Source organism: Sorex araneus, chromosome 5, assembly GCF_027595985.1.
Source record: "Sorex araneus isolate mSorAra2 chromosome 5, mSorAra2.pri, whole genome shotgun sequence".
NCBI lineage: Eukaryota > Metazoa > Chordata > Mammalia > Eulipotyphla > Soricidae > Sorex > Sorex araneus.
Window position 1 is genome coordinate 36,631,225 of NC_073306.1, and position 25,452 is coordinate 36,656,676.

Below are 25,452 nucleotides of genomic sequence, written 5' to 3' on the forward strand. Positions count from 1 at the left end.
ATAATTCCTCTTGAAATCAAAGCCAGAGGAAGTAAGAACAGTGTTACTTCTCTATATGATTACTTAAAAAATTGATTAATGAATGTTGAGGTGCTCTCTGAAGAAGTCTATGGAGAAAAGGGGCAGAGGTTGAGTTTTATGAGATGGGCTGGATTTCCTTAGATAATAAAAAGAGGGAGAATCTATTTAAGATGGGAAAAATGATGTGACAAAAAGAGCAGAAGAGGGATTTTCAGGGAACCTATGAAAGTTCACTTGGGAGTTAATGTGGGAGCAGAGGGAGATAAGACTTAGATAGTTTATGTTTTTAGTTTTTAGTTACAAAAGCGTCAAACATATTCTTGAAGACTGGGGTGAACTTTTTTTTTCTTTTTGTGTATCCAGCGATGCACAGGGGTCAGTCACTCCTAGCTCTGCACTCAGGAATTATCCCTGGCGGTGCTCAGGGGACTACATGGGATGCTGAAAATTGAACCCCAGTTGGCCAAATGCAAGGCAAACACCCTACCCGCTGTGCTATCACTCCAGCCCCTGGGGTGAACTTTTTAAGTTTGGTGTTTGCTTGTTTTAAGAATAAGCGCGGGGCTGGAGTGATGGCACAGTGGGTAGGGCGTTTGCCTTGCACACGACTGACCTAGGTTCGATTCCAAGCATCCCATATGGTCCCCTGAGCACCACTAGGAGTGATTCCTGAGTGCAGAGACAGGAATAACCCCTGTGCATTGCCGGGTGTGACTCAAAAAGAAAAAAAAAGAGAGAAGAATAAGCGTATTGCTCTTAGAACTGTAATACATTTTTATTGGCAAAAATGTATGCAGGCTTTCTCTTTCAAGCCCCTGCTCTCCCTTTATATCTTTTATATCTTTTTCTGCTTCATTCCCTTTGAAAAAGCTGATGTTTCCTCCTGAACATCTCTTGCTTCACTGTCTTTCGAAGTAAATTTTGTTGAATAATAATTGTCTTGCTTCATTCACTATTTTGCCTCATCCTGGAATGCTTTTCTGTGAAGGAAGGTGATAGACCCATAATGCCTGTGCTGAGGTTAGGACTGATTTTCCTTTCCTGAAAAGAGAAATTTTTCACTCCAGCCTGAGTCTATGACCCCCCAATGAGTTGGGTGGCAGGGAGCATAATGCAGAACAAGTGGACTTAGATGCAGCTTAATGGCTGTCTCTAGTACAGTGGGGAGGGCATTTGCCTTGCACCAAAAATGACCCAGGTTCAATTCCTAGCATCAAGGGACCACAATTCCTAGCATCAAGGGACCCAGGTTCAATTCCTAGCATCAATAGGAGTGCTGAGGATCTGCCACATGTAAAGCAGGTGCCCTATTAACTAAACTATTTCTCCAGCTCTTGGGTCTACTTTTAAAAAGAAAAAAAAAAACAAAACACATAATTCAAAAAGATGTTTTATTCCCATGTTCATTGAAACACTACAGTGCCCAAGAATTGAACCTAAGTGCCCAGCAACAGAAGAGCAGATAAAGAAATTGTGGTCTAGGAATACAATGGAATACTACTCAGCTATAAAGAAAGATGAACTTTTGGTTTGGGGTCACACACAAAGGTTCTCAGGATTTACTTCTGGTTCTGCACTCAGGGATCACTCCTGGCAGAGCTTGTGAACTATATGGGATTGTGGAGATCAACCCCAGGCCTTGTACAAGGCAAGTGCCTTACTCACTATACTATCATTCTGGCCCAAAAGATGAAATCTTGTAGTTTATTGCAACTTAGATGAAACTGAAGGTTGTCATGCTGCGTGAAGTGAGTCAAATGGAGGACAAATAATAAATGATCACTTTCACACATGGATTATACAAAATATAGTAAGGAAACATGCAACAGTCAAGGGAATATTAAATTGAGTTCACTGAGGGGTGTGTGAAAATGAATTTAAAGTCAGTGGAAGTGGGATGCTTACACTTTTGTGGAATAGCAACTTTGAATTTTTTTTTTTTGCTTTTTGGGTCACACCTGTCAATGCTCAGGGATTACTCCTGGCTCTGTGCTCAGGAATCACTCCTGGCAGTGCTCAGGGGACCATGGGGGATGCTGGGAATTTAACTCCGGTCAGCACTGTGCAAGGCAAACCTCCTACATGCAGTACTATCGCTCCAGCCCCGCAACTTTGAATTCTTAAGATATAAATATTAATAGTATTATAAATCCAAGTGCCTAAATTAAAAAAAAAACATTTCAAAGAACATTTTGAATCAAAAGACTTGACTAGAGAGCTACAGACTAATTATTAACCTTATTTTATTAAAAATTTTATTTTAGGCACTGTGCTTTATAAAACTGTTATTGGTAGGGATTCATGCATAAAACATTCTAGCACCACATCTTGCACTAAGTGTCTGCTTTCCTCCATCATAGTCCCAGTGTCCCAGCTCATCCCCTTCTTGTGGTAAGCTTCTTACTGAAGACCAGTTCTCAGTCTCTGTTGCCTTTGTCCGTTTGTTGTTCCCCCTACTACGTTTCTTTATATACAGCATATGAAGAGAGCATTCTGTGTATGTCTTCTCTCCATAAAGATATACAAATGATTTGTTCAAGACAAGATGCCAAATTCATTCCAAGAAACATTCCCAGTCAGAAGTCCCATAATCAGCAAAAAAGCTTGTGACTACTTTAAGAGATTGGTGAAAAAAAATCTACAATTAGGTCTACATTTAAAAGAAAATACAAAAATTTTACAATACACGTGTTTTTCTTAAAATTATATATGTATAGTACTTTATGATTCTGTGATTCTACATTTTAACTTTTTCAGTTAATGGATAACCATCATTCCCAAGAGCACCATATCTAGATGTTTCATAGGGCCATTCCCTACCATGAGGTGCTGACCATGCATTGTGTTTTTAGTTGGGGTCCAAAAATTGCTGAAGATGTGACTCAGGGACTCTCACAAGCAGTCTACTACTTGAACGCTCTCCTCTATTCCAACAACATCCTATAAAAGGGCTCTGGTGAGTGTGGAGACAGCTTCAACATACACTGAGGACACTTTTTTATGTCATTACACATCTTATCCTGCCTCATAATATTGTATCGTGTAAGTGGACATACCCAGTTTATGCGAAAAATTCTCCACTAAAAAGCTATTCTGATGGTTTTTTTATTTCTGGGATGGGGTGGGTAAACTAAGATAATGCAAGCAGACTGAGTCATGAGTCTGGTAAGGACATAAAATGGAATTAAAGGAGGTTGGGAAACAGATAGATGAGAGGCTCCTACAATTATCCTGCTAGATTAGATCAGGAAATACAGCTGCTTTTCTCATCTCTTCCACATTCCAAGATGCTCCCGTCAATCCGGAAATCTTGACATTTCTAGAAAACAGTGTCTTTCCTCCTCACTGTCTGAATTAATTCCAATTCTTCTCCCTCATTTCATCTTGCCATGGAAAGTCTATCTTTCCTTCAAGGTCTAGAACAAACACTACACCCTGCCCTGATTAGCTCTAGCTGGAAATCATCCCTCCCCTACTTCCCTTTCTAATAGAGATGAGTCATTCCTTCCTTTATTCCTTCCTCAAATTGCTTTTCACCAGAAAAGCGAATAAGAACCAGAGAGATATAGAATACAGGGATTAAGGCACTGGCCCTGCATGCGGTTGACCCAGTTCAAATGGTCCCCCAGCACCACCCGAGGTGTTACCTACCACCACCCCCTCCCCCATAAGAAAAAAAGTAGGTACAGCGCAGTGATTCAGAGTACCAAGTGTGCACCCAACAATTTGCTATCTCTGTGAGCTCGGCGCTGTATCCGAATTCTCAGCACTATCGGTGGCATGAGCTCTAAACTCGGGGATGTGTCTACAGCCTTGTCGAGGATTAAATCAGCTACGAGTTGTAAAGCACTTAGAATTGTGTTTGATGTGTAATAAGCGCTGAGCAAATGTTTCGTTTTGATTATCTTGGCCCGCGGTCTCCTCTGGCAACAAGCCTGGCAACGCCCACTCCCGCCAGGAGCGACCAGAGGACCGCCCGCCCCGCCGGAGCCCGGCCGGACTGGGGAGCGCGTCACGTGAGCGGGCCAAGATGGCGTCGCCCAGGGCCGTGCGGCTGTTGGCGGTGGTTCTCCTGACCGGGTCCTGTGCGGCCGCGGTGCGCCGGGACCCCCCGGCGCCCCTGCCGCTGGTGATCTGGCATGGGATGGGTGAGTGAATGAGAAGCGGGTCAGAATGGTCCGGCGACGCTGTCCCTCTCCCTGCCCGGGCTCGCTTCAGCAGAGTGCAAGTGTGAAGGGAAAAAGACCGTGGGTACTCGCCACCAGGCTGGCCCTTCTTTGGAATTTGGAAGGGCCACTGTGCATTAGAATGGGAGAAGGGGGAAAAAGCTATCGGCGGGGTGAGCTCTCACGGGATCCTACGGGCTGTCTTTATTTCAGTCCTCACAGCGGGGGCGTTGATGTGCAGCATCTGGGTCTTCATGGGGAGTGCTGAATTGTGTGTGGCTTCGTAACCAAGTCATCCATCCTTTCATTCATTCTTATAGTAACAGAGATTTAAAATTTATTTTATCTGGATTTGGGGGCCACACCCAGCACTGCTCAGGACTTAATCCTGGCTCTGCGCTGGGGGATCACTGCTGGCCGGGATCAAACAAGTGTCAGACAAACACCCTACCCTCTTTGCTATCGCCCTGGCCCCAATAATAGAGCTTTCGATACCCGTAAGTCCTGTCTGCTTTTAACACCTATTGATGCGAAGGATGCAGCAATGAATTAAATAGACCAAATTCCTTTTCTTGTAGAAAATTTTCAGTGGGAGAGTTGAACTATTAAAAAAGAAATGGGGCCAGAGAGATAGCACAAAGACGTAAATAGCTTGCCTTGCACCTGGCAACCCCTGGTTTTATACCTGTACGACTTATGGTCCACCAGCACTTCCAGGAATGATCCCTGAGCACAGGGCCAGGAGTAAACCCTGAGTCCTGCCAGCTGTGGCCCAAAAACAAACAAAAAATTAAAGACTTGAGGTGGGGACTTGCAATTTTACAAAGTAAGGTCAGGAAAAGATAAGCAGAGAGATATCCGAGGGAACACCTGAAACGGAGAAAGAAGATGCCATTTGAATGTATGGTAGAAGGAACAGTAAAGGCAAAGACACTGGGGTAGAATCATGACTGTTTTGTTTAAGAAGCATCATTCTGGTCATTGTGGTTGGAACAGAGTGGGCCAAAAACAAAGAAAGAAGTTTTGATACTGAGGAAGGAAGGTGCTGTTGGGCCTCTTAAAGACTAGGGAGAAGAGATTTTGAGCAAATCTGATTTACATAATAGGATCTGATTTTCATCTTAAAAGGAGTACTCCATTTGCCATATTGAGAGTAGATCATAGGGGGTTAAGGACATATGCAGGGAGGCTGCTGAAATAATTTAAATAAATGAATGGTAACTTGAAATAGTATACTACTGAAGGAGATGTTGAGAATGGTCAGAGTTTTGAAAATCTCAAAGGTAGAAACAATAAGATTTGCTAGCAGATTAGGATATAGGATGAGAGGGAAAGCTGTCAAGAATGACCCCTGGGGTTTTGTGTAAACAATCAGTCTGACGAAGTTGTTAGTCTACCAGAATGAGAACACTCTTACGGCTAGTACAGTTGGGGAGGAGAGAAAGTCAAGTGTTTGCTTCTGGGTTTACTAATACTGGGTGGTCTTTAGACATCCAGGAGATGTCAGTGCACTTGAGTACAGTGTATTGGACAAAGATAAAGGCTGGAGGGTTAGGTTGGGAGTTTCAATGGAATTAATAGCTTGACTGGTATTTAAAGTCATGAGACTGTGCAAAACTGCTTAGGGAGTTAGCACATCCAAAGGAAGAAAAGTTTTTGGTCTGAGGCCCTCCAACATTTTATGGTTGTGGAGATGAGGAGGAACTTAGAAAGGAAAGAGCCATGAAACAGGGAGGTGGAGAGTGTAGTGTCCTGGAGGACAGGTGCAGATGCTTTAAGAGGAGGGTGTAATGAACTTTATGGAATGTTGTTGACGGGTAAAGTCAAATAAGGGCCTTGAGTTGGCTGGTGAATTTAGCAATAGGAACTTAACAAAAGTAGTAGCTATGGGGGCGCTGTGGGAGTGAGAGCCTTTTGGAATGGGTTAAAGAAAAATGTTCAGAGAGGAATTAGTCCACAATCTAGATATTTCTTTCAAAGTTCTGTGTCATGCCTTGAAGGTACAGTGCAGATGAAAGAAAAATGAATATCCAGTGCTCTACCAAACGGTCTGTCCATATGTCAGTGAAGTGAATGTGATTATGAAGGAAGGAGAAGAAATTTTAGGCCTTAGACTTTGGTTCCTTAAAAGCTAATTCTTGGGACCGGAGAGATCAGAAGGCATCAGATAAGGTGCTTGCCTTGCATGCAAGCTGACCTAGATTCAATCCGTGGCACCACTTCTGGTCCCCTGAACTCTACCAGGAGTGATCTTTGAGCACGAGCCAGGAGTAGTTCCTGAGCAGAGCTGGGTATTCCCCTTCACCACCATATTTCCTTCCCCCCACCCCACGCACACAAAAATTTTAATTCTTAAGTTTCCTCTCAGGTTAAAAATGGGATCTTGAATTTCAAATTGAACATGATTTCAGCCCACTTCTGCTCAGTGGTCAGTCACTCTGCTTCCCACTCTTAGTTTTGGTTCCTTGAAACAGAAAGAATCAGGGCAGAAACCCCTCACCCCTGGTTTTTATAAGTTCAGGGTCAGCATGTGCAATCACTGTATCACTGTATCACTGTCATCCCTTTGCTCATCAATTTGCTCGAGCAAGCGGTCACCAGTAATGTCTCTGCTGTGAGACGTGTTGCTACTGTTTTTGGCATATCGAATTGCTCTAGCCCCTCAGGCAGTTTTGATTGGTGTTTCAACGTTAGTGATCACTAAAGTTGAAAGTCCTTATTCTTTATTCTTTTTTTTTCCTTGTGAGGTGGACCCACATCCAGCTGTACTGAAGACTAACTCCTGGCTCTATTCTCAGGGGACCATATGCTGTAGCCAGGATCAAACCTGGCTTCGCCGTATGCAGGCTGGTGCCTTCCTTACCCAGCATGCCAGCTCCCTGGCTTCAGAGTTGAGCATCTTTTCTGTGGGCTTGTTGCCCTTTTGTATATATATATATATTTTTTTTTTATTTATTTTATTATTTTATTTTTTTTTTGCTTTTTGGCTCACACCCAGCGATGCTCTCAGGAATTACTCCTGGTGGTGCTTGGGGAACCATATGGGATGCCAGGGAATTGAACCCGGGTCACCAATGTGCAAGGCAAATGCCCTACCTGCTGTGCTATTGCTCCGCCCCCTTTTATGTATATCTTCTCTGGAGTATGTTCAGGTCCTTTTCCCACTTTTTAGTTAGGTTGACTTTTTTTGGGTTTTGAGCCATACCCAATGATGCTCAGGATTGTGTTCCAGGACTCCTGGCAGTACTTAGGGGAACACATGCAGTGCCAGCAATTGAATCCAGGTTGCCCATGTACAAGGCAAGTGCCTTGCCCGCTGTACTAGCTCTCCAGCCCCACAATCTTTAAGTTAAGATGATAATCTGAGTAATTGCTGAGTGCAGAACTGGAAGTAACCTTTGAGCATCGCCAGGTGTGGCCTAACCCTGCCCTCCACCCATAAGGAATTATTCATGTATTCTGGGCATTAAAATTTATCTGCGTTTTGAAAACACTTCCTCCCATTCTGCATTTTGTCTTTTCATATTCTTTCCTTCCCCTTGTCCGACCCTTTTGGTGCTGGGGATTGAACTCAGGACCTCCTGCATGCCGGTCTACACTATACCACTGGTCTATATATCCTTCTCATACTTGAAGCTTAAAAACTAATTTTTACTCTATAATGCTTTGATTCTTGTGATTCTCTTTGTTGTCTAGGTGATAGCTGTTGTAATCCATTAAGCATGGGTGCTATTAAAAAAATGGTGGAAGAGAAAATACCAGGAATCTATGTCTTATCGTTAAAGATCGGGAAGACGGTGATGGAGGTGAGAGCCCCCGGCTCGCTTTTACTTTGGCGGCTTGCGGCTGACTTCCTCGAATGTGCTACTCAAATTCGACCACAGCCCTGGGGTAGCTTCTGTCGGAGGATGCCAAGCTCGACAGGCATCTCCTCTCCGAGCAGATGCCGGGGTTGACGCCAGCCCCACCCGCTCACTGCTCTGACTCCTCTTTCAGGACATGGAGAACAGCTTCTTCATGAACGTCAACTCCCAGGTCTCCACTGTGTGTCAGGCTCTTGCTCAGGACCCCAAATTACAGCAAGGCTACAATGCCATGGGATTCTCCCAGGGAGGCCAGTTCCTGTAAGTTCCTTCCCACTGTGCTCCTTACATGGACTCTGGTTCTTGCTTTCTTTTATACAGATAGCTTCAGTTCTTTTATACTTGGGAAGCTTCACTTATCTTAGAGGGGAAATTATCCTAGACTCTCCCCAAGTGAGAAATGTTATGGCTCCTGACTAATTTTTAAAAATTTTTTTTGCCATACCCAATAATGCTCAGGGCTTCCTTCTGGCTCTGAACTCAGGGATCACTCCTGACTGACTGGGGGCACCATATGTGGTGTGGGGTATCGAACCCTTGTCAGCTGCCTGGAAAGCAAGCACCATATCAGCCCCTCTATTTTTATATAAGAATAAAGACTTGTGGGACTGGATGGTTTAGAAATTAAGGCTCATGTATTGCCTGTGTTCGAGCTTTTGTTCCCCAGAGCTCTAGGGTCCCCTGAGCCGACAATGGCCCTGAAGGCCCCCAAACTCTCCAGCATGGAGCTTGGGTAATCCCCAGCACTCTGGAGCCTGAGCAGCACCACATCCTCGGGCCAAGCTTCAAACCCAGAGCCAGATTTGTTAAGCCAGGAGGGGAGGCCCCTGGGCTTCCATAATAGCCCCCTCACCCCCCAAAAAAAAATTAAGATGTGTATTTGTCCATAATAGCACTGTAGCACTGTTGTCCTGTTGTTCATCGAGTTGCTCGAGCGGGCACCAGTAACATCTCCATTGTGAGACTTTGTTACTGCTTTTGGCATATCGAATACACCATGGGTAGCTTGCCAGGTTCTGCCGTGCGGGCGGGATACCCTCAGTAGCTTGCCGGGCTCTCCGAGAGGGAGAGCCCTCCTCCCTCTTGGGGATTCGTAGAGGACTAAATAGTTTAATCTGTACACACTGACAATGCATTTCCATCCAACAATCAGGGCTGACTGATCTTTTTCTTTCCCAGGAGGGCAGTGGCACAGAGATGTCCCTCCCCGCCCATGATCAACCTCATCTCAGTGGGGGGACAACACCAAGGTAACTTTGACCTTTTAACCTCCTCTTCCTTCCTTGTTCCATCGTCCTCGTGGTCAATTGTGAAACATTCTAGCTGTCAGTTTTACAGAACAGTCTTTTGTTTTCCGTTGATAACAAAGCTGGCCAGCACCTGATGCGGAAGTAGGGCGAGACTAAGGATTCCAGCAGCCTGCAGCGAAGGTGTATCATTGTTTTGTCCTTTATTGCTCTCCAGTCTAATGGGCATGATTTCCTGGAGGTCGCAGTTGAGGAGGGAGGAAAAATCTAATAGCCTTTTCTGGTTTCTAAGTGGTACTGTTGTGTTAGGCCAGTAGACTTGTTTGTTTGTTCTTTTGTTTTTGTTTTCTGGGCCACACCTAACAGTGTTTAGGGCTTATTCCTGACTCCAAGCTCAGAGAACCTGCTGAGCAGCTCAGAGAACCACTTGGGATGCTGGGGATTGAACCCAGGCCAGCTGTGTGCAAGACAAACACCCTGCCTGTCCCTAAGTACAGCTTTATTGTCTGTAAAATTAGCAGCAGACACAAAGTCCTTTAGAGAGTAGCAGTGTTTTCCCCTTAGACACAACTGCTTGCTTTGGGGAAAGGATTTGTCTTTGGGATGTGTCTGTCCATCTGTTTCAATGCACATAGCTATTAGCTGCCAGAGTGTAGAGGCAGAGACCTCATAACCAGGAAACTGGGTTCACCTGATTAACTGTTACTGATGAGCAAGTTATTTGGTATCTTAGATTCCTTTCACACCAGAGGGACACTAAGACGGGCCCTGCCCATCTTGTGGGAATTTTTTTTTTTAATTCTTTTATTGATTCACCATGTGGAAAGTTACAAAGCTTTCAGGTTAAAGTCTCAGTTATCTTGTGGGAATTTTTCAGGGACTGAAGTGAAATAATAGGTCGGAGTATGCTTTTTAGCTGGTGCCCTTTGCCCGTCCTGGATTTTAGTGTATGTCCTCATCACTTCTGGGAACTTCCCGTAAGCGGTGTCTTTGTTGGTCTGTCATCAGGGTCATCTTCCTGCCCTTCTGGGACCCTGGTGATTCTTTTTTCTCTTTTGATTTTGGGCAACAGTTAAGTGCTCAGACAAGACAGTGTCATTCTACTCTGGCCCAGTGGGTCTGGGACCTTCTGAGCTGTGCCCAACAGTGTCTGGGGAATCGTAACATCTAGGCCTAGCATGTATGTAGCCCTTTGACCTAACCCTCAATTCCTTATGTTTTTCTTGTAAGATTACCTTTATTTGGTTTATTGTTTATCTACTATTTTTTGTGTGTTTGTTTTTGGGTCACATCCAGTGATGCTCAGGGGCTACTCTTGGTTCTGCACTCAGGAAATACTCCTGGTGATGCTCAGGAGACCATATGGGATGCCAGGGATCAAACCCAGGTCAGCAATGTGCCAGGCAAATGCTCTACCCGCTGTAATATCAGTCCAGCCCTGACCCTGATGATTCTTATGTTGCTCCTCTTGAATTCATCACAAAGTTTTCTTGTCAGCTGTTCTTTCATTTTGAAGTTTATTTTTTTTCCATCTTCTATTGTTTTCTGGAGGTTTTTTGCACCTTATTTTGTTGCTCACCAATTTTGTCCTCAGCAGCTGTTACTCTGCTGCTGAGGCCTTCCAGTCCATTTTTTTTTTTTTTTTTTTTTTTGCTTTTTGGGTCACACCCAGCGATGCACAGGGGTCACTTCTGGCTCTGCACTCAGGAATTACCCCTGGCGGTGCTCAGGGGACCATATGGGATGCTGGGAATCGAACCTGGGTTGGCCGAGTGCAAGGCAAACGCCCTACCCGCTGTGCTATCGCTCCAGCCTTTTCCAGTGCATTTTTAATTTCACCTACCACGTTTTTCAGTTCTGTCATTTCTGTTTGTAGTTTCCTCATTTCTGCTCTCATATCCTCATATCCTGTGTTTTATTGACAGTCTGTTGATTGTTTCTTTGAGATCCTGAAACAGCCTCAACATTTCGTCTCTAAAGTCCTTATCAGAGAGGTTGTATAGCTCATTACAGATGGTTGCAGCTACCACCTTTACTAAGCCTAGTGGGGTTCTGCGTTGCTTTCCCCTTGTGACTCTTACAGTCTGAAGTTGTTTCTTGTATGTTGTTGTGTGTTCAGGTGACTACAATTAGGATGTCTTTGTGTGCTCATGGTGAGTTATGTATGGAGAGGTGAGAAACGCCCAGCCACAGAACATAGCATAGTAACCGCACTCTTTGTGGGCAGGGATAAACCTGGCGGGGGATGGTGGGGGTTGCAAGATGGTGATCTTGAGTAAAAAGCAGGGCCCCGGATGCCTCTGTGTTTCCTCGGTTTCCTGGGACCCAGGTATATGCTTTTATTTGACTGATTGATTGATTGGTTTTGGGGTCACATCTAGCTGTGTTCAGGGCTTACTCCTGGCCTGTGGTCAGGGATCACTACTGAGGGTGCTCAGGAGACCATATATGGTGACAGGGATGAAGAGAGAAAGGAGAGGCGGTAAAACACTTGCCCTTGCATGTCACTGATCCCAGTTTGAATTCCCAGCACTAGATATGGTCCCCCAGAGCACTGCCAGTTATCACTTCTGAGCACAGAATCAGAAATAGCCTGTGAACCCCCACTGGGTGTTGCCCCCCAAACAAACAAAACTATAAGCATTATACCTATAAGAAGGGGTGAACTATTGCTGCTCGATGCAAATTAGATGGTGCTTGAGGGTACCATGTAAAGTGAAATACGTTCAGAGGGAAAAGGACAAATACTGGATGATCACACTCACCTGTGGGATATTGCGAGCTAAAACAAGGGAACATGAGCTGGAGTGACAGTCCAGAGGGCAGGGCCCTGGCCCAGAGTCTGTCCCCGGCATCCCATGTGGTTCCTGAGCACTGCCAGTTTTGCCCCCAAACAAACAAAAAACCCTGAAATAAAAAACCCCAAAGGGAATAGAAACTATTGAATGATGATTGATTATTCCTTGGCCTTGGACTGTAAAACTGAGATTACCAAGCAGTGGCCAGGTGGGGGTGGATGAGAAAAAAGATAAGTTGGAAGTAACATAAGGACAGTGGTGGGAGTGATGGCCAGTCATGAGCACATTGGTGTGGGGTGCAGTAACTTTGAGCAGCAAAATCATAAACATTAACGCCATTTTAACCATCTCACCTGAACCACAATAAAAATGAAAATATATTTTAGCAGAAAGCATTATTGGGCAGAGCATGTGACTCACTAGGCCATGCTCTGCATGCATGATCCCCAGCACTGCAAAACACCAGAAAAGTAAGCATAATTCAAATGTGAATTGGTAACAAAGCACCTCATTCATTCATTCAACCAACAAATATCAATTGAATATCTGAAAACTCAATAGACAAGGTTCCTGCCTTCTTGAAACTTCCATTCACTTGTGTGTTAGAGAATAGCTATAAAATAAGTAGACAAACAAAAATATAGTAAGGACTGGAATGATAGTACAGCAGGCAAGCCACTTGTGTTGCATGCAGCCGACTTTAACTTGGATTCAATTCTCGGCATCCCACATGGTTCCCTGAGCACCACCAGGAGTAATTCCTGAGTGCAGAGCCGGGAATAATCCCTGAGCATCACTGGGTGTGGCCCCAAACCCCAAAAGAAACAAACAAAAGACAAGATATAAACAAACAAACCAAAAAAATGGTGATCTTATAAAGGAAAAAAATCAGGGGTTGAGGAGCTAGGTCAAAGGACTAGACACATGCTAGGCCCTGAGTTTGACCCCCGGCCTGGCATATTTCCCCAGATGCTGCTGGGTGTAGCCAGAAGGCCCTCAGCCCCACTCCACCTGAGCAGAACTACATTGCTTGGCCTGAGCAATGAACTCTCAGGTCCACAGAGCTGAGCTGCGTATCTCCGGGAGTGACCCTCACAGCACTACTGGGGGGGCCTCCCCACCATCGAATAAAAATTTTAATGAGGATAAGACTCATGGACCAGAATTGGTTTTGTATTGATTACAGGAGCGGACTCTGGGTGCTGCCTGGGGGGCCTGTCCTGGCTCTCACCTGGCTCTGTAGCTTTTGTTTTGAAACCTTCTCTGTATACTGGGGGGCAGACCTGAGGGTTAAATAATTCTCGCCAGTATATGCTTAGAACTCTACCTAGAACCCCCCAGAATGTTCCTTATGTGACTGATGCAGACATTTTCCCTAGGGTTGGGGAAAGGCAAGGCTGAGCACTGCGGGTCAGGAGAGGCAGGTACGCTCTCTCTCACTGAGATCAGAGAGGGAGGCCGCCAGAGCAGTGGGTGAAGCCCACGGGGTGGGGGCAGCAGGTGCGTGGCCCTGGCAGAAAAGAACAGTAGGCCTGGGGCCAGAGAGGTAGTCCAGTGAGGAGGGCACCCCTCCTTATGCTCCCCTGAGCACAGAACCAGTAGTAAGCCACCCAAACAGAGAGAGAGAGAGAGAGAGAGAGAGAGAGAGAGAGAGAGAGAGAGAGAGAGAGAGAGAGGAATCTTGTTACTGTATTTCATTTTCAATACTCCATTTTCCTGAGGAATAAATGAATGCTATCAGGGTCGTCTCTGGTTCTTTTCTGTTTTGATTTTCACGGTGCCTTGCTCGTGGTAAGCTGTCAAGCTGTCAGTTCTCAGTTATTGAAGGTGTGGCTATTTTGTCTTCCTCTCCTCTAGGTGTTTTTGGACTCCCTCGCTGCCCTGGAGAGAGCTCCCACATCTGTGACTTGATCAGAAAAACCCTAAATGCTGGTGCTTATTCTAAAGCCATTCAGGAACGGTATGTATCATAGGTGGAAAGAGAGACAGGACTATCTGGCATGAAAATAGCATGCAGGTTTGCTCTTCAAGCTCATGTCTTCCCTTGAACAGCTGTCTTGTTTGTCTTTATGTTTCTTTGCTTGCTTTTTTAAACACATATTTTCCCTCTTTTTCGTCTATCACATCTTTTGTTTTGCTTTGTTTTTTTGTTTTGGGACCATACCCAGCAATGCTTAGGGATTACTTCTAGCTCTGCGCTCAGAAATTACTCCTGGTGGTGCGTTGGGGACCACGTGCAATGCCAGGGATCAACCATGGGTCAGCACATGCAAGGCAAATGCTCTACCCACTGTACTATTGCTCCAGCCCCTTCTCTCACATCTATCTAGGCAAGTTTCGTTCAATAAAAACTATCTTGATTCACTGAAAGGAAGGAAGGAAGAAAGGGAAAAAGGAAAGGAAAGGAAATAAAGAAAAAAAATATCATGTAGGCCAAGAAGATGACTCAGAGAGCTGAGTGCAGACCAGGGACTCGTGAGGCCCCAAGTTCTATCCTGCCACTACCAGTCTGATTCCAGGGACTGGAGAGATAGGACAGTGGGTAGAGCATTTGCCTTGCACGCGGCCGACCTTGGTTCAATCCCTGGCATCCCATATGGTCCTCCAAGCACCGCCAAGAGTAATTCTTGAGTGCAGAGCCAGGAGTATATTCCTGAGCATCGCCGGGTGTGGTCCAAAAACAAAAAGAAACTTTGATTGCATGGGTCTGGAAAATGCTAGCATGGTTATCGTATTAATCCTATGGGTTTCCTAAGTTTGACACTGTTGAACCACGTGTCCCTGACACCATTTCACAAGCACAGCCCTATAATGACCTGCAAGTCTTGCCAGCAGCCTGCAGCCTGCTCTTCCTTTCCTGCCCACTGGCGGAGTGGAGCCACAAAGCTGTCTCTGGGCAACAGTGCCACCTGGTGGTCAGCACAGGAGAAGCACTTTTTTTTTTTTTCTTTAAAGCTGTTCATAATACAGCTGTTTCAGGCATCCAGTGTTCCAACACCAATCCCACCATCAGTGTGACCTTCTCTCCACCATTGTCCCCAGTTTCCCACCTATCCCCAAGCCTGTCCCCGAGGCAGGTACAAGATTGTTTGGATTTTATTGAAGAAGCACATACTTTAGATCACCCACTTCTCCTTCAGCCAACTCTAATGGCTGCTCAGTCCTTCTATCCCAATGATTATTAACTTACTTAATTTATTTATTGGATTTTTAAGTCACACCTGATGATGCTCAGGAATTACTCCTGCCAGTGCTTGGGGGACCATATGGAATGCCAGGATCGAATCCGGATCAACTACAAGCAAGGCAAATGCTCTACCCGATGTACTGTCTCTTAGGCCCTTCGATGACTATTAGTCCCTACTTTCTAAAGGACATCATACCACCGAAGTAATTATTCAGATCTCTCCTCACTGACAGAGTTTTATAGTTACTATATTTTCCAGGCTTTTCTTTTTGGTTTTTGGATTACCCTCAACAACAGTTCCTTGTTTGGGGAGACAACCCCCCACCAAGAGTTGTCCGAGGGATTATGCCTTATGCCATCTCCCAGCCTGTTTCCTTCATCACTCCCAACCCCACCCCCCAGATTCTTAGCAGCCCCACAATTATACCAATTTTGGAAACAAGGAAACTGGAATGTGGGGGAGTTAGAGTGAAAGGAAGTGGGGCCTCTGGGATCTGCCTGCCTCCAGGATTCAAGTTATGCTCATTGTTGGAAGTTTTCTCCCAGTCCTAAAACCCTTCAAGTGTTTTCTCCCATCTTAGTACCTTTTGGTACTCCTGAATTTCTGCCATGTGTTCATGGATTAGCTTCTCATTCTAATCTGTGTGTCTTTGATTGTTGGTCAGGTTGAGCATTCATTCATATTTCTGGGCATTCATTCACCCTTTCTGTGAATGGTGATTTATAGCCTTTGCCAGTTTTTCTATCTGGTGCTTTGTCTGTCTTAATGATTTATAAGTATTATAGGCACACATACCACATATGTATTTGAAATATCAAGCATTTCTTTATTAGCTAATATTACATTTCTAGCCTGTGGCTTACTTTTAAATTTTATGTATGATATCTTTTTTGTACAGCCACATGCAAGGCAAGCACCTTACCCACTAGGCTGGGGGTATATTTAAGAATTGGCTCAGGGCTTACTCCTGGCTCTTGTGCTCCGGAATCACTCCTGGCGGGACTTAGGATTGAACAGGGGTCAGCCACATGCAAGGCAAATACCTGACCTGCTGCACTATCTCTCTGGCCCTCTAACCCCGATTTTCATGCAAATTGCACGTGTTCCTTGAGCAGGTCTTGAAGGGGTGGGGCTTAAATTTCAGGGCAAGTGTCCTGCCTGGTAAGTGAACTTCATGGAAATTGTGGACTCCACCAGATTTAGGCTCTTGACTTTTCCACAACTGAGTGGGTGGGTTTGAGAGTCCCCTGAAACTCCCCTGAAAGTGATTCTTCAGCAGAAACAAGGACAAACTTTTCTTCTCTGCTTCCCTCAGCCCCTCCACCTCCCCCAGCCCCTTCCTTTGGCTTCCAGATTCTGCATCCCCTCAGCCCCTTCCCTGTGGGGCCTGTGTGTACCTGGTTTCTCACAAAACACAACTTCTTTTCTTCCTGTTGTCCCTTCAACCCCTAGCTTCCATCTCACACTAAAAGGTGATTCCCTGAAGAGGCAGCATAGATTTTGAGGCTCTGCCTTGCATGTTGCCCACCCCAGTTTGATCCTTCACCCTGCATGGTCGCAGGAACAAATCCTGAGCAGAGAGCTAGATATGGCACAACCCTTCCCCTCAAAAGGAAGGTGACCCTCTGCCTGCTGTCTTCCTTGGTTTTCTCATCCTATCTATCAGTTCTCTCTCTCTTCGTCTCTCTTTATCTCTCTCCCTGTGTCTCTCTCTCACCCATCCCCTAAGGTGACAGGTGCTCTGTGCACACGCGTCAGGGTGCCCCCAAAGCCCTCCTTTCCTGTCATCTTCCAGTTCGGGTCCCACCTGCATAAGCAGAACGACAAGGCCAGTGCCCAGGGCCGGCTTTGTGTGTTTAATGTTCATCGTGCATTGCAAAATCAGCAAAAGTAAACACTGACCTGCAGAAGTGTGTGAGTGTGCATGTAAAACCGGATTCCGAGTGTTGCTCGATTGCCCTCGTGGCACCTCGTGCTCTGCTGAATGCAGCCTCCTGACCTCGGCATCAGGGCAGCTCTTCTACCTTGGCTGGGGGGCTCCTGTGGCAGAGAAAGGTTTTTCCTTCTCTGTCCCCCTCATCTCCCGTCCCTAGCATGGAGAGTCCCTTCCTGTTCTGGGTGCTCCCTTTCCTAGGGGACATCTCCTGTTAGGTCTCTGCTCACCTGGTCTGGGCCACCGCTTTGCCCTGAGGTGCCCCAGGCCCTGGGAGAGCTGCAATCAAAAGGTCTTTTTGGGCAGGGGGGCCTAGGAAATAGGGGAGTTGGGGGAATGGAGGAAATGTGGGAGCGGATGTTGGAAATCATGGTATGGAACCACCAAGAACCTGCCCTCTGTCCTTCAAAGTTGTCTGATCAACCAGGAGCTGCAAGCTAGTGTCATCACCCCAGGGATCAGCGCTTTGTCCCGGAAAGGCTTTGTCCTCACCTTCCGAGGGCCGAGGGCCGTGGACAGAGGTGGCCGAACGGAAGGCAGAGGCGGTGCTCAAGCTGAGTCACAAAGGATGAGTAGGAAGCAAAGGGGATTGGGGGTGGGGGGCACAGCCTGCTTCCTGAGATGAAGCCATGGGAACTGAGGTGCAGCTCAGGGTCCCGGGAACCCCGGACTGGATCTCGAGGACCTTCTGCTGTGCTCGCCAGCACTCCTGCCTCTGGGTCTTGGTGCTGAATTGTTTAGTAGGTGGATAAAAGGTCATGTGCTCCGCTTCTCTCCCTTTGAAGTCTCTCAGTGGCCTCTGTCCCCAGCGTCTCGGCTGCCATGTAGCTTGGTCATGTTCACTGTTTCCTTCCTGCAGCCTGGTGCAAGCAGAATACTGGCACGACCCCATCAAGGAGGACATGTACCGCAATCACAGCATCTTCTTGGCAGATATTAACCAGGAGAGAGTAAGCAGCAACCTCCCCCCACCCGCACCCCTGCCCCCGTTCCTGCAGAGCCACATGCTCCTGTCGGACTCTGTGGTCACCCCACAGTGACTATTGACTGAGAGACCCTGGGCAGAAACCAGGAACCAGAAGTTCTGCTTGGGGTGAGGATGGGGGGGCAAGGGGGCGGGGATGGCCACACTCAGGAGATGTGGTTCCTTCGTGGGAGCGTCAGTTCTCTTGGCCTTTCCCCCCCTCCCCCTTAGTTAAACAGGACCAGCTTGGTAGGTTGCTGTCTGACATAAGGGGAACTTCACAGCTGCTGTCTACTTTGGGGTGAGATTTTTCCAAAGAGAGGTTGCAGAGAAACTGTTCCCAGCACGCACAGGGTTGGAGAGATCCTACTAACCTGGATGTCTGCATTTACACTGGATTTATCTGGAGGGTTGTTATGGGTCAAGAGGCAGGCTTCATTAGCAATAATTAGCAATTAGCAATAAGCGCCTTGTTGGAAGATGAAGAGCTCATGTCCTCAATGGGGACCATCTTGCTGCATGGTCAGAAGCAGCTTTTACAGGGGAAAGAGTGGGGTGCTGCAGACGTGGGTACCAGAACCAAGAGTGAATTCCTCGTGGGCTGGTCGAGGCAGTCCTCACCTCTGCAAACCCAAACCCAAGCAAGGACTAAAGGAGGAACCAGTCCTAATCTTTAGGCTTTTGGGCAGAGGGGAGAGGAGGATGAGGACAATGGTCTTGGTCTGGGAGTTTGCTCTCCTAATTTCTTGGATCTGGAGGTTTTGGTTGTGTTTGAAAACTTGAAGAGGAAAGAAGAAAATATAGGAGAACCCCTCAAAACACACACTTTATTTTGCCTTGGACTTAAAAAAAATATTTCCTCCTACCCTTCCCCTCGGTGGTGGTCGGTGGGGTGCTCACACTCATGGTTGGGATGGAGCAGAGATTGTGTATTTGTGGTGGCACCTGGGGTGCCCATGGCATGACTGCCACCTGCAGGGTGGTACCAGGGATCGAACCCATGACCTCACCCTTGCAAGGCCGGCCGGTTCTCTCTACCCCTCTGCTTTCCTGGGCCCCGGCTTCAGCATCTTCCTCTAGCAGCCTTCAAGCTACTTGACAATGCGTTTGCGGGCCACTGGCAGATTCCCAGTGGCCAGTGTGTGCCCTGGCAGGTGGGGGGCGTGTCAGTCAGAGAGGCTGAGGAGAAAGGGCTGCACAAGCACATCCCAGGCTGGGGGCGGCCCTAAGCTGGTGCCCTGATGCTTTTCCTTCCTGCTTTTCATCCAGGAAGTCAACGAGTCCTACCGGAAAAACCTGATGGCCCTGAAGAAATTTGTGTTGGTGAAATTCCTCAATGACTCTGTGGTGGACCCTGTGGATTCTGAGGTGAGAGGCGGCCAGTGCATGTGCCAAGTTTAGAGCCTGCTGGTGGGAAACCCTCTCCCCGCCCCCGCCGTCCCCTCCACCCAGTTGGGAGAGAGAGAAAGATCTGAACCACCACCCCTAAGCCTGCAAATCCCTAAGGTTGGCCTTCGAGGTCTCTCTCTTCACTGCAGCTGCCGGCCTGCCGGTGTTAGAAAGGCTGAGAGCCAGTGGCCTGCTGCCTTGGCGCAGATAAGCGTCCGCCCACAGATGCTAGCCAGTTGAAGCACACTACTCTAGACTCAGTGCAGGGACTTCCGTGGGGTTAAGTGCTCAGTACTGGAAGAGGCAGAAGTTCCAGGGAATTGGAGAACTTTTTGGGAAGAGACTTGAAGTTCCACCCCTAAAAAAGAGAAAACTGGAGGCACTCTTTCTCCACCTTGCTCCGGCTTTAGGGTGTCTCGTTTGTGGTCTGAGTGCCAGCCAGTGTGGGTCTGGCGGCATATCCGTGGGACCCATCTGACCGTCTCTCTCTTCCTCCTCTCTGCAGTGGTTTGGCTTTTACAAAAGTGGACAAGCCAAGGAGACAATCCACTTACAGGAGACCACACTATACACACAGGTAACTGGAGCAGGGTGGCTGCCCTGCACAGCTCTTGGCTCCTGAAGCTGCTGAAGCTCTATTTTTTTTGGGGGGGTGGGGGGGGGTGGTGTCCCGTGCACCCCAGAGCAGTTTGCACTCACGATGCCTCTGACTTGTGTTGTACGGGTCTTGTTAGGCTCCTGGTTGTCGCACTAAGCTCTCAGGCGCCCGTTCAGAGAAGTCGGCATCCCAAAGGTAGAAGGACGCGTCGTGTATCTCTCACTGCTTTTCTCCTGATACAAAGGCTTAGAAATGGCGACCTCTGCTGAATGTGCCCTTCTACAAATCCAAGCGGCCCCATGCAAAATGAAAACCTGGGAGAGAAAGCTGTTCCCCTCAGACCTTACTTGATATAGATGAAGTCCTGGGTTCCAGTTAGGTGCTGACAGCAGGAAGTTCTGTTTCTCAAGGAGAGGTTACAGTACTTGCCCACCCCCAGTTCTAGGGCCTGTCCCTCAAAGGAGTCAGACTCTCCCAGTTGTGCACACATGCTCCATTGTAAGCCACTGGGACTACACTCTGTGGTGCTCAGGGCTTACTCATTGCTCTGTGCTCAGAGATCACTCCTAGTGGGTCTGGGGGACCATATTGGATGCCAGAAGTTGAACTTGGGTTACCTGCGTGTGAAGCAACTGCCTTACCTGCTGTACTGTATCTTCAACCCCCAAACCCTGGTTCTTGACTAGAATATCTTCAAGTAATACCGAGGCTCCTCTAAGCTTCTCTCCTGCATTTGGTGCCCACGCTTGGGGTGGGACGAAAGAAAGGGAATCGTGGCTAGAGAGATCATACAGGCTAAGGCACTAACCCTGGGTGCGGCCAACCTAATTTGATCCCCAGCACAGTATAAAGTTCTTCAACACTGCCAGGAGTGATCTCTGAGCACCTCTGTGGGTGTGGCCCCCAAAACAAACCACCACCACCCCCTAAAAAGGAAAGGGAATCAAGTCTGTTCAAGAATGCTGGGAATTACAAGGAAGAATTTCCTTAGAGTGAAACGCAAATGGAAGTGTGCTGCGGGAGAAACTTCCTGCGCTTGGTGACCACTCGTCTTCCCAGTCATCCTTGTTCTGTGGCATCGGTCTCTGTAGGGACACCTCTAAGGCAGGGGGTGGAAGTGTCGTCTGTGGATCGAATATGTCCTTCCTGGTTGTTTTGTCTTAGGCTCAGTCTCATGGAACCGGCCACTTGTCCATGTCCATGGCTTGCGCCCCCTCCCTTCCACAGTAAGGTCCTCCAAAGGCTCCGACGTTTCTAGAAAGCAGAACAGGGAGGGGTTTTTGTTTGTTTTTTGGAAGGGCCTTCCTTGCAGTGCTCAGGCACTTGGGGAAATGGGGGGCAGTCCCAGTGACAACAGGCCTGGCAGTGGGGTCCTAACAGTTGGTATTGGTGCCATCAGGCCACCCTGTGGTCTTGGACAAGTGGGAGGATGGAAGGTGTCAGGGATCGAACTTGGAGCCTCCACACACAGCATGTGCTCTTGCCCTGTTACCTCAGCCCTAAAAAACGTTTTTAATACTTGAGAACTGGACAGGGATTATCTTTTTTTTGGTGTTTGACGACACACTTAAGATTTTTTTTTTTCCTTTTGACACACTTAAGATTTTCATAGCAACTATCACTGTTGTCCTACAGTGTCCCACGTTCATTGATTTGCTCGAGCAGGCACCAGTAATGTCTCCATTGTGAGACTTGTTAGTGTTTTTGGCATATTGAATACGCCATGGGTAGCTTGCCAGGCTCTGCTGTGCAGACAGGATACTCTCAGTAGCTTGCCGGGCTCTCCGAGGGATGGAGGAATCGAACCCGGGTTGGCTGCGTGCAAGGCAAACACCCTACCCACTGTGCTATCGCTCCAGTCCTAGATTTTCATACTGATTGCATTTCTAAAATGTATGTTAACCTACGTCTTTGCCACTAAGGAGTTATGGTGTTGGGTTTTTTTGTTTTTTCTTTTTGGGTCACACCTGGCAATGCACAGGGGTTACTCCTGGCTCTGCACTCAGGAATCACCCCTGGCGGTGCTCAGAGAACCATATGGGATGCTAGGAATCGAACCCGGGTTGGCTGCGTGCAAGGCAAATGCCCTACCCGCTGTGCTATCTCTCCAGCCCCTTAACCTGCTTCTTTACTGTTTTACTCTAAAACTTTTGGGAAGTGGCCACATCCTCCTGGCTGTGCACTCAGGAATTACGCCTGATGGGCTCAGGGCACCAATATGGAATGCCAGGGAACAAACCCAGGTTGGCTGCATGCAGATGCCCTATGTGTTGTACTACCTCTGGCCCTAATAGAAAACTTTTCAGATAGTCTCTCAATTATGGCCTTTCTCTCTTCAGGACCGCCTGGGGCTGAAGAAAATGGAGCAAGCAGGACAGCTCGTATTTCTGGCTGTGGAAGGGGATCATCTCCAACTGTCTAAAGAATGGTTTTATGAACATATTATCCCTTTCCTTGAGTGATGCCCAGTGCCTGGCTCCAGAGCTCAGGGAGCCCCAAGCGCTTCCAAACCAGCAAGACAGTTCCCTTCATACCTCAGCTCCGATCCAGTTTGCAATTAATTTTCTCGAGTCATCCGCTAACCTGCCCTGCTTGGAAAGATCTGAGATACTTATCCTTTACCTCATCCTATCAGCAGATGGTGTTGAATGCAAGTTTAATGAGTTAAAACCTATGGAGATTGTCTTACAGCCCTTGGATGTAGTGAAGTTGTCTAGGAAATAGTCTGCTCCAAGTCAGTGTCAGAACTATGCCCAGGCTCAGAAGTCTAAACAAAACGCAAGTAATGAGAGGCTCAGGGCAAACACAACCACGCTTCAGACCAACGGAAAGCTAGCACACTGGCCTAGTACAGTGACGGGCCTTTGCTGGGTGAGATTTCCAGTGCTTGGATATTTTTGTAATTTCTGGAGGCTGCCCTTTTGAGTGTGCTGCGTTCTAGAGTCTTGACATACCCCAGTAGCCTGCCATCTTGCCTTGGTAGTACTTGGTCTCTTCACAGAGAGAACAACTGAATTCGTTGTTCACCAAAGGAGGAAGTAGCACCTAGTTGGATTGCTTAATGAGGGGGAAATAGATGCTTGCTTAACTAGGGGTGAAGAATCATGTACAAGTAGAAATGAAAAATAAGGCAGTTGTTTCTTTTCCTTCCATCCTTGACTAACCCAGACTGTCTAATGGGTTAGATCAGAGGTTCCCAAACTTACCAGAAAATTGCTCAGCATCCCCCTGGAAATCTGCCTTTTCAATGGAACAAACACAAAGTGCCCCCAGGTTGCATCCGAAGCTACTAATGCCTCCATTAGTTGTTCCAGTGGCCCCTGGGGAGGAATTGTCACCCACTTTGGGAAAAACTAGTCTAGATTCTTGAGTGTCTGTTGTTGGTGGAGAGAAGAAAATGAAGGGAAATATGAAGAGATCCAATTTTCTAATTTTCATCTCCCCCAAATCATATTTTCTGGTATAGGGCAAATTCTGATATTTTCTGTGAGAGGAAAGAATGCTTATTCAAAAAACCCCCGGGAGATCTCTGCAAGTCATTTTCTCCCTTTGACAATCCCCCATGTCCTAATCCCCCAGGTTAGAGGACAGAGTTTCTGTCACAGTAGATAAAACCCAATTTAACCTTCCCTACACTATCTGCGCATGGATATCACACTCCCACACCACAAACATTTCTGTCAGCACTTGACAGAAGGCTGTTCTGCAGAATGCCAGTCTGGGGCAATGATTAGCTCTGTTTTGCTTTGCTTTCCCTTCATCTTTCTTTCACCCCTCTCCATCAATCTAAAAGATGGACAGTAGTAAGAGGAAGTCAAAAATGAGGTGTCAAAAATGAGGTCTACAACAAAGTATAGTTTCTTATCATTGGTTTCTTCCCCCACCTCCATGTTTTTACATCTTTGTATAGCAAATAAAGGTAAATACAAAGCACGTTTGGTATTAATTTTATTCTATTTTCTGTATAATTTTAAGTACATAAAGGTTTATTTCCACAGGCCTCAGTAAATGGGTAGAAGTCACAGGACAATCTCTCTTCCCACCAAAAGATGTTGCATATTTGGTAAGTTATGTGTCCTAGAGGGAGAAACTGAAATTTACATTAGCAGTGCTGTGCAAGATTCTTACATAGGAGCTAAAACCAGCCCGAGGTGGGGGTTTTAGTTCTCTCTTCAAATGCCCAGACTGAAGCCAAAAGCTGTTGAGCATGACAGGGCAAAGGAGGTGTGAAGAAGGACGACCTAGCATGGGAGAAATGCTAGATTGCTTGAAATGATGCTTTATTCCCTTAAAAAAATGTTTGCCGTTTTCGTCCCTCACTCCCCTCAGGTCATCTCTGTAGGAAGGTCCTGGGCAGAGAGCCCAAGAGAGGAAGCGTCTAAGGTTCTTAACTGGCCTGGGTACAGGGCACTGCCCCAGTAGCTGGTACAGGAGAATCTGTATCTCAGGTTCAGGCGGATCCGGGATGGAATGCAGAATAAAGGAATGCTTATAAGAAATCATTTTGCTTGGAATGATAGATGGCCAAGCTTCAGCCTTTGGTCCAGTGCAACCTTTGCCTCAACTATCGACAGTAGAAAATTAGTTTGGTTAAAAGAACTAGAATCACCAGCCAGCATCGAACCAGCCTCTGTTACCTTTATGCTCATTGTTACGAAAAGATTAACCTGGGTGAACAGTCTGCTCTGTTAACTCCTGGGGGACTCCTTCATTCTTCCCAAAGGACCGGTGCTTGAATAACCCCCCAAAGGCTAAAAGCTGAAACACACCGGTCCCGGTCTGCAGTTCCTTAAGAATGGACTGGTGGTGTGGTTGAGCGGATATGGAAAAGCTGCCCCTTCCTGCAGAAGATAAACTGCCTGCTATCCCAGCCCAAATCTCAGCCTGAGGTATATTTCAGTGAAGGCAGGTAGCTGTGCTTCTCCAAGCAGAGAAGCAGTTTAAGAGCAGAAAGGTAGAGGAAATCTAGAAAAGAACCGTCATGATACATATTTATCCCATGGTGTGAAGGGAGAGGGCAGAGAACCCGGTGGCACTTCGCTTATCCAGCAATTTCTGTCACTGTGGTGACCAACTTCTGCCCGTTCCACAGGGTTTTGAACTGCTCAGGGACTGGGAACTCGTTCTGCAAAGACAAAAACAGAGGGTTTCGATCTGAACTAACAAATAGGCTGGAGCTAAATCTTCCAACTTCTCCAGTGCTTGCTTCCACTAACAAAGCAGAGAGGATGGTTGACAACTATCTCGAGAGAGCCCGGCTACAGAAAGGGCAAGCCCATGCCTTG

The 25,452-nt window shown here is 46.9% G+C and overlaps 2 protein-coding genes across 5 annotated transcripts in view; one reads left to right on the forward strand and one right to left on the reverse strand.

Annotated features, from left to right (window-relative positions):
* The first annotated feature begins 4,016 nt into the window (after positions 1–4,016).
* On the forward strand, positions 4,017–24,100 carry PPT1 (palmitoyl-protein thioesterase 1). Its single transcript, XM_004614218.2, has 9 exons — positions 4,017–4,169; positions 7,884–7,993; positions 8,184–8,311; positions 9,230–9,300; positions 13,953–14,055; positions 18,076–18,166; positions 19,450–19,548; positions 20,075–20,146; positions 22,507–24,100. The coding sequence occupies exons 1-9, from the start codon at positions 4,052–4,054 to the stop codon at positions 22,627–22,629; spliced, it is 915 nt and encodes a 304-aa protein (XP_004614275.1). The 5' UTR covers positions 4,017–4,051; the 3' UTR covers positions 22,630–24,100.
* CAP1 (cyclase associated actin cytoskeleton regulatory protein 1) overlaps positions 24,099–25,452 on the reverse strand; it is a 31,475-nt gene continuing 30,121 nt past the window's right edge. For all 4 annotated transcript variants that reach the window (XM_055138560.1, XM_055138561.1, XM_004614219.2 and 1 more), the window contains exon 13: positions 24,099–25,292. In XM_055138560.1, the coding sequence (XP_054994535.1) occupies positions 25,209–25,292 (84 nt within the window). In that variant the 3' untranslated portion in view covers positions 24,099–25,208. The remainder of the gene's footprint in view (positions 25,293–25,452) is intronic.

Bases quoted from the DNA above. Each gene is read 5' to 3' on its own strand.
- PPT1 (XM_004614218.2), top strand. From the start codon at position 4,052: ATGGCGTCGCCCAGGGCCGTGCGGCTGTTGGCGGTGGTTCTCCTGACC. The intron at 7,994-8,183 runs GTGAGAGCCCCC...CTCCTCTTTCAG, and splicing joins TCGGGAAGACGGTGATGGAG to GACATGGAGAACAGCTTCTT. The intron at 14,056-18,075 runs GTATGTATCATA...TCCTTCCTGCAG, and splicing joins TCTAAAGCCATTCAGGAACG to CCTGGTGCAAGCAGAATACT.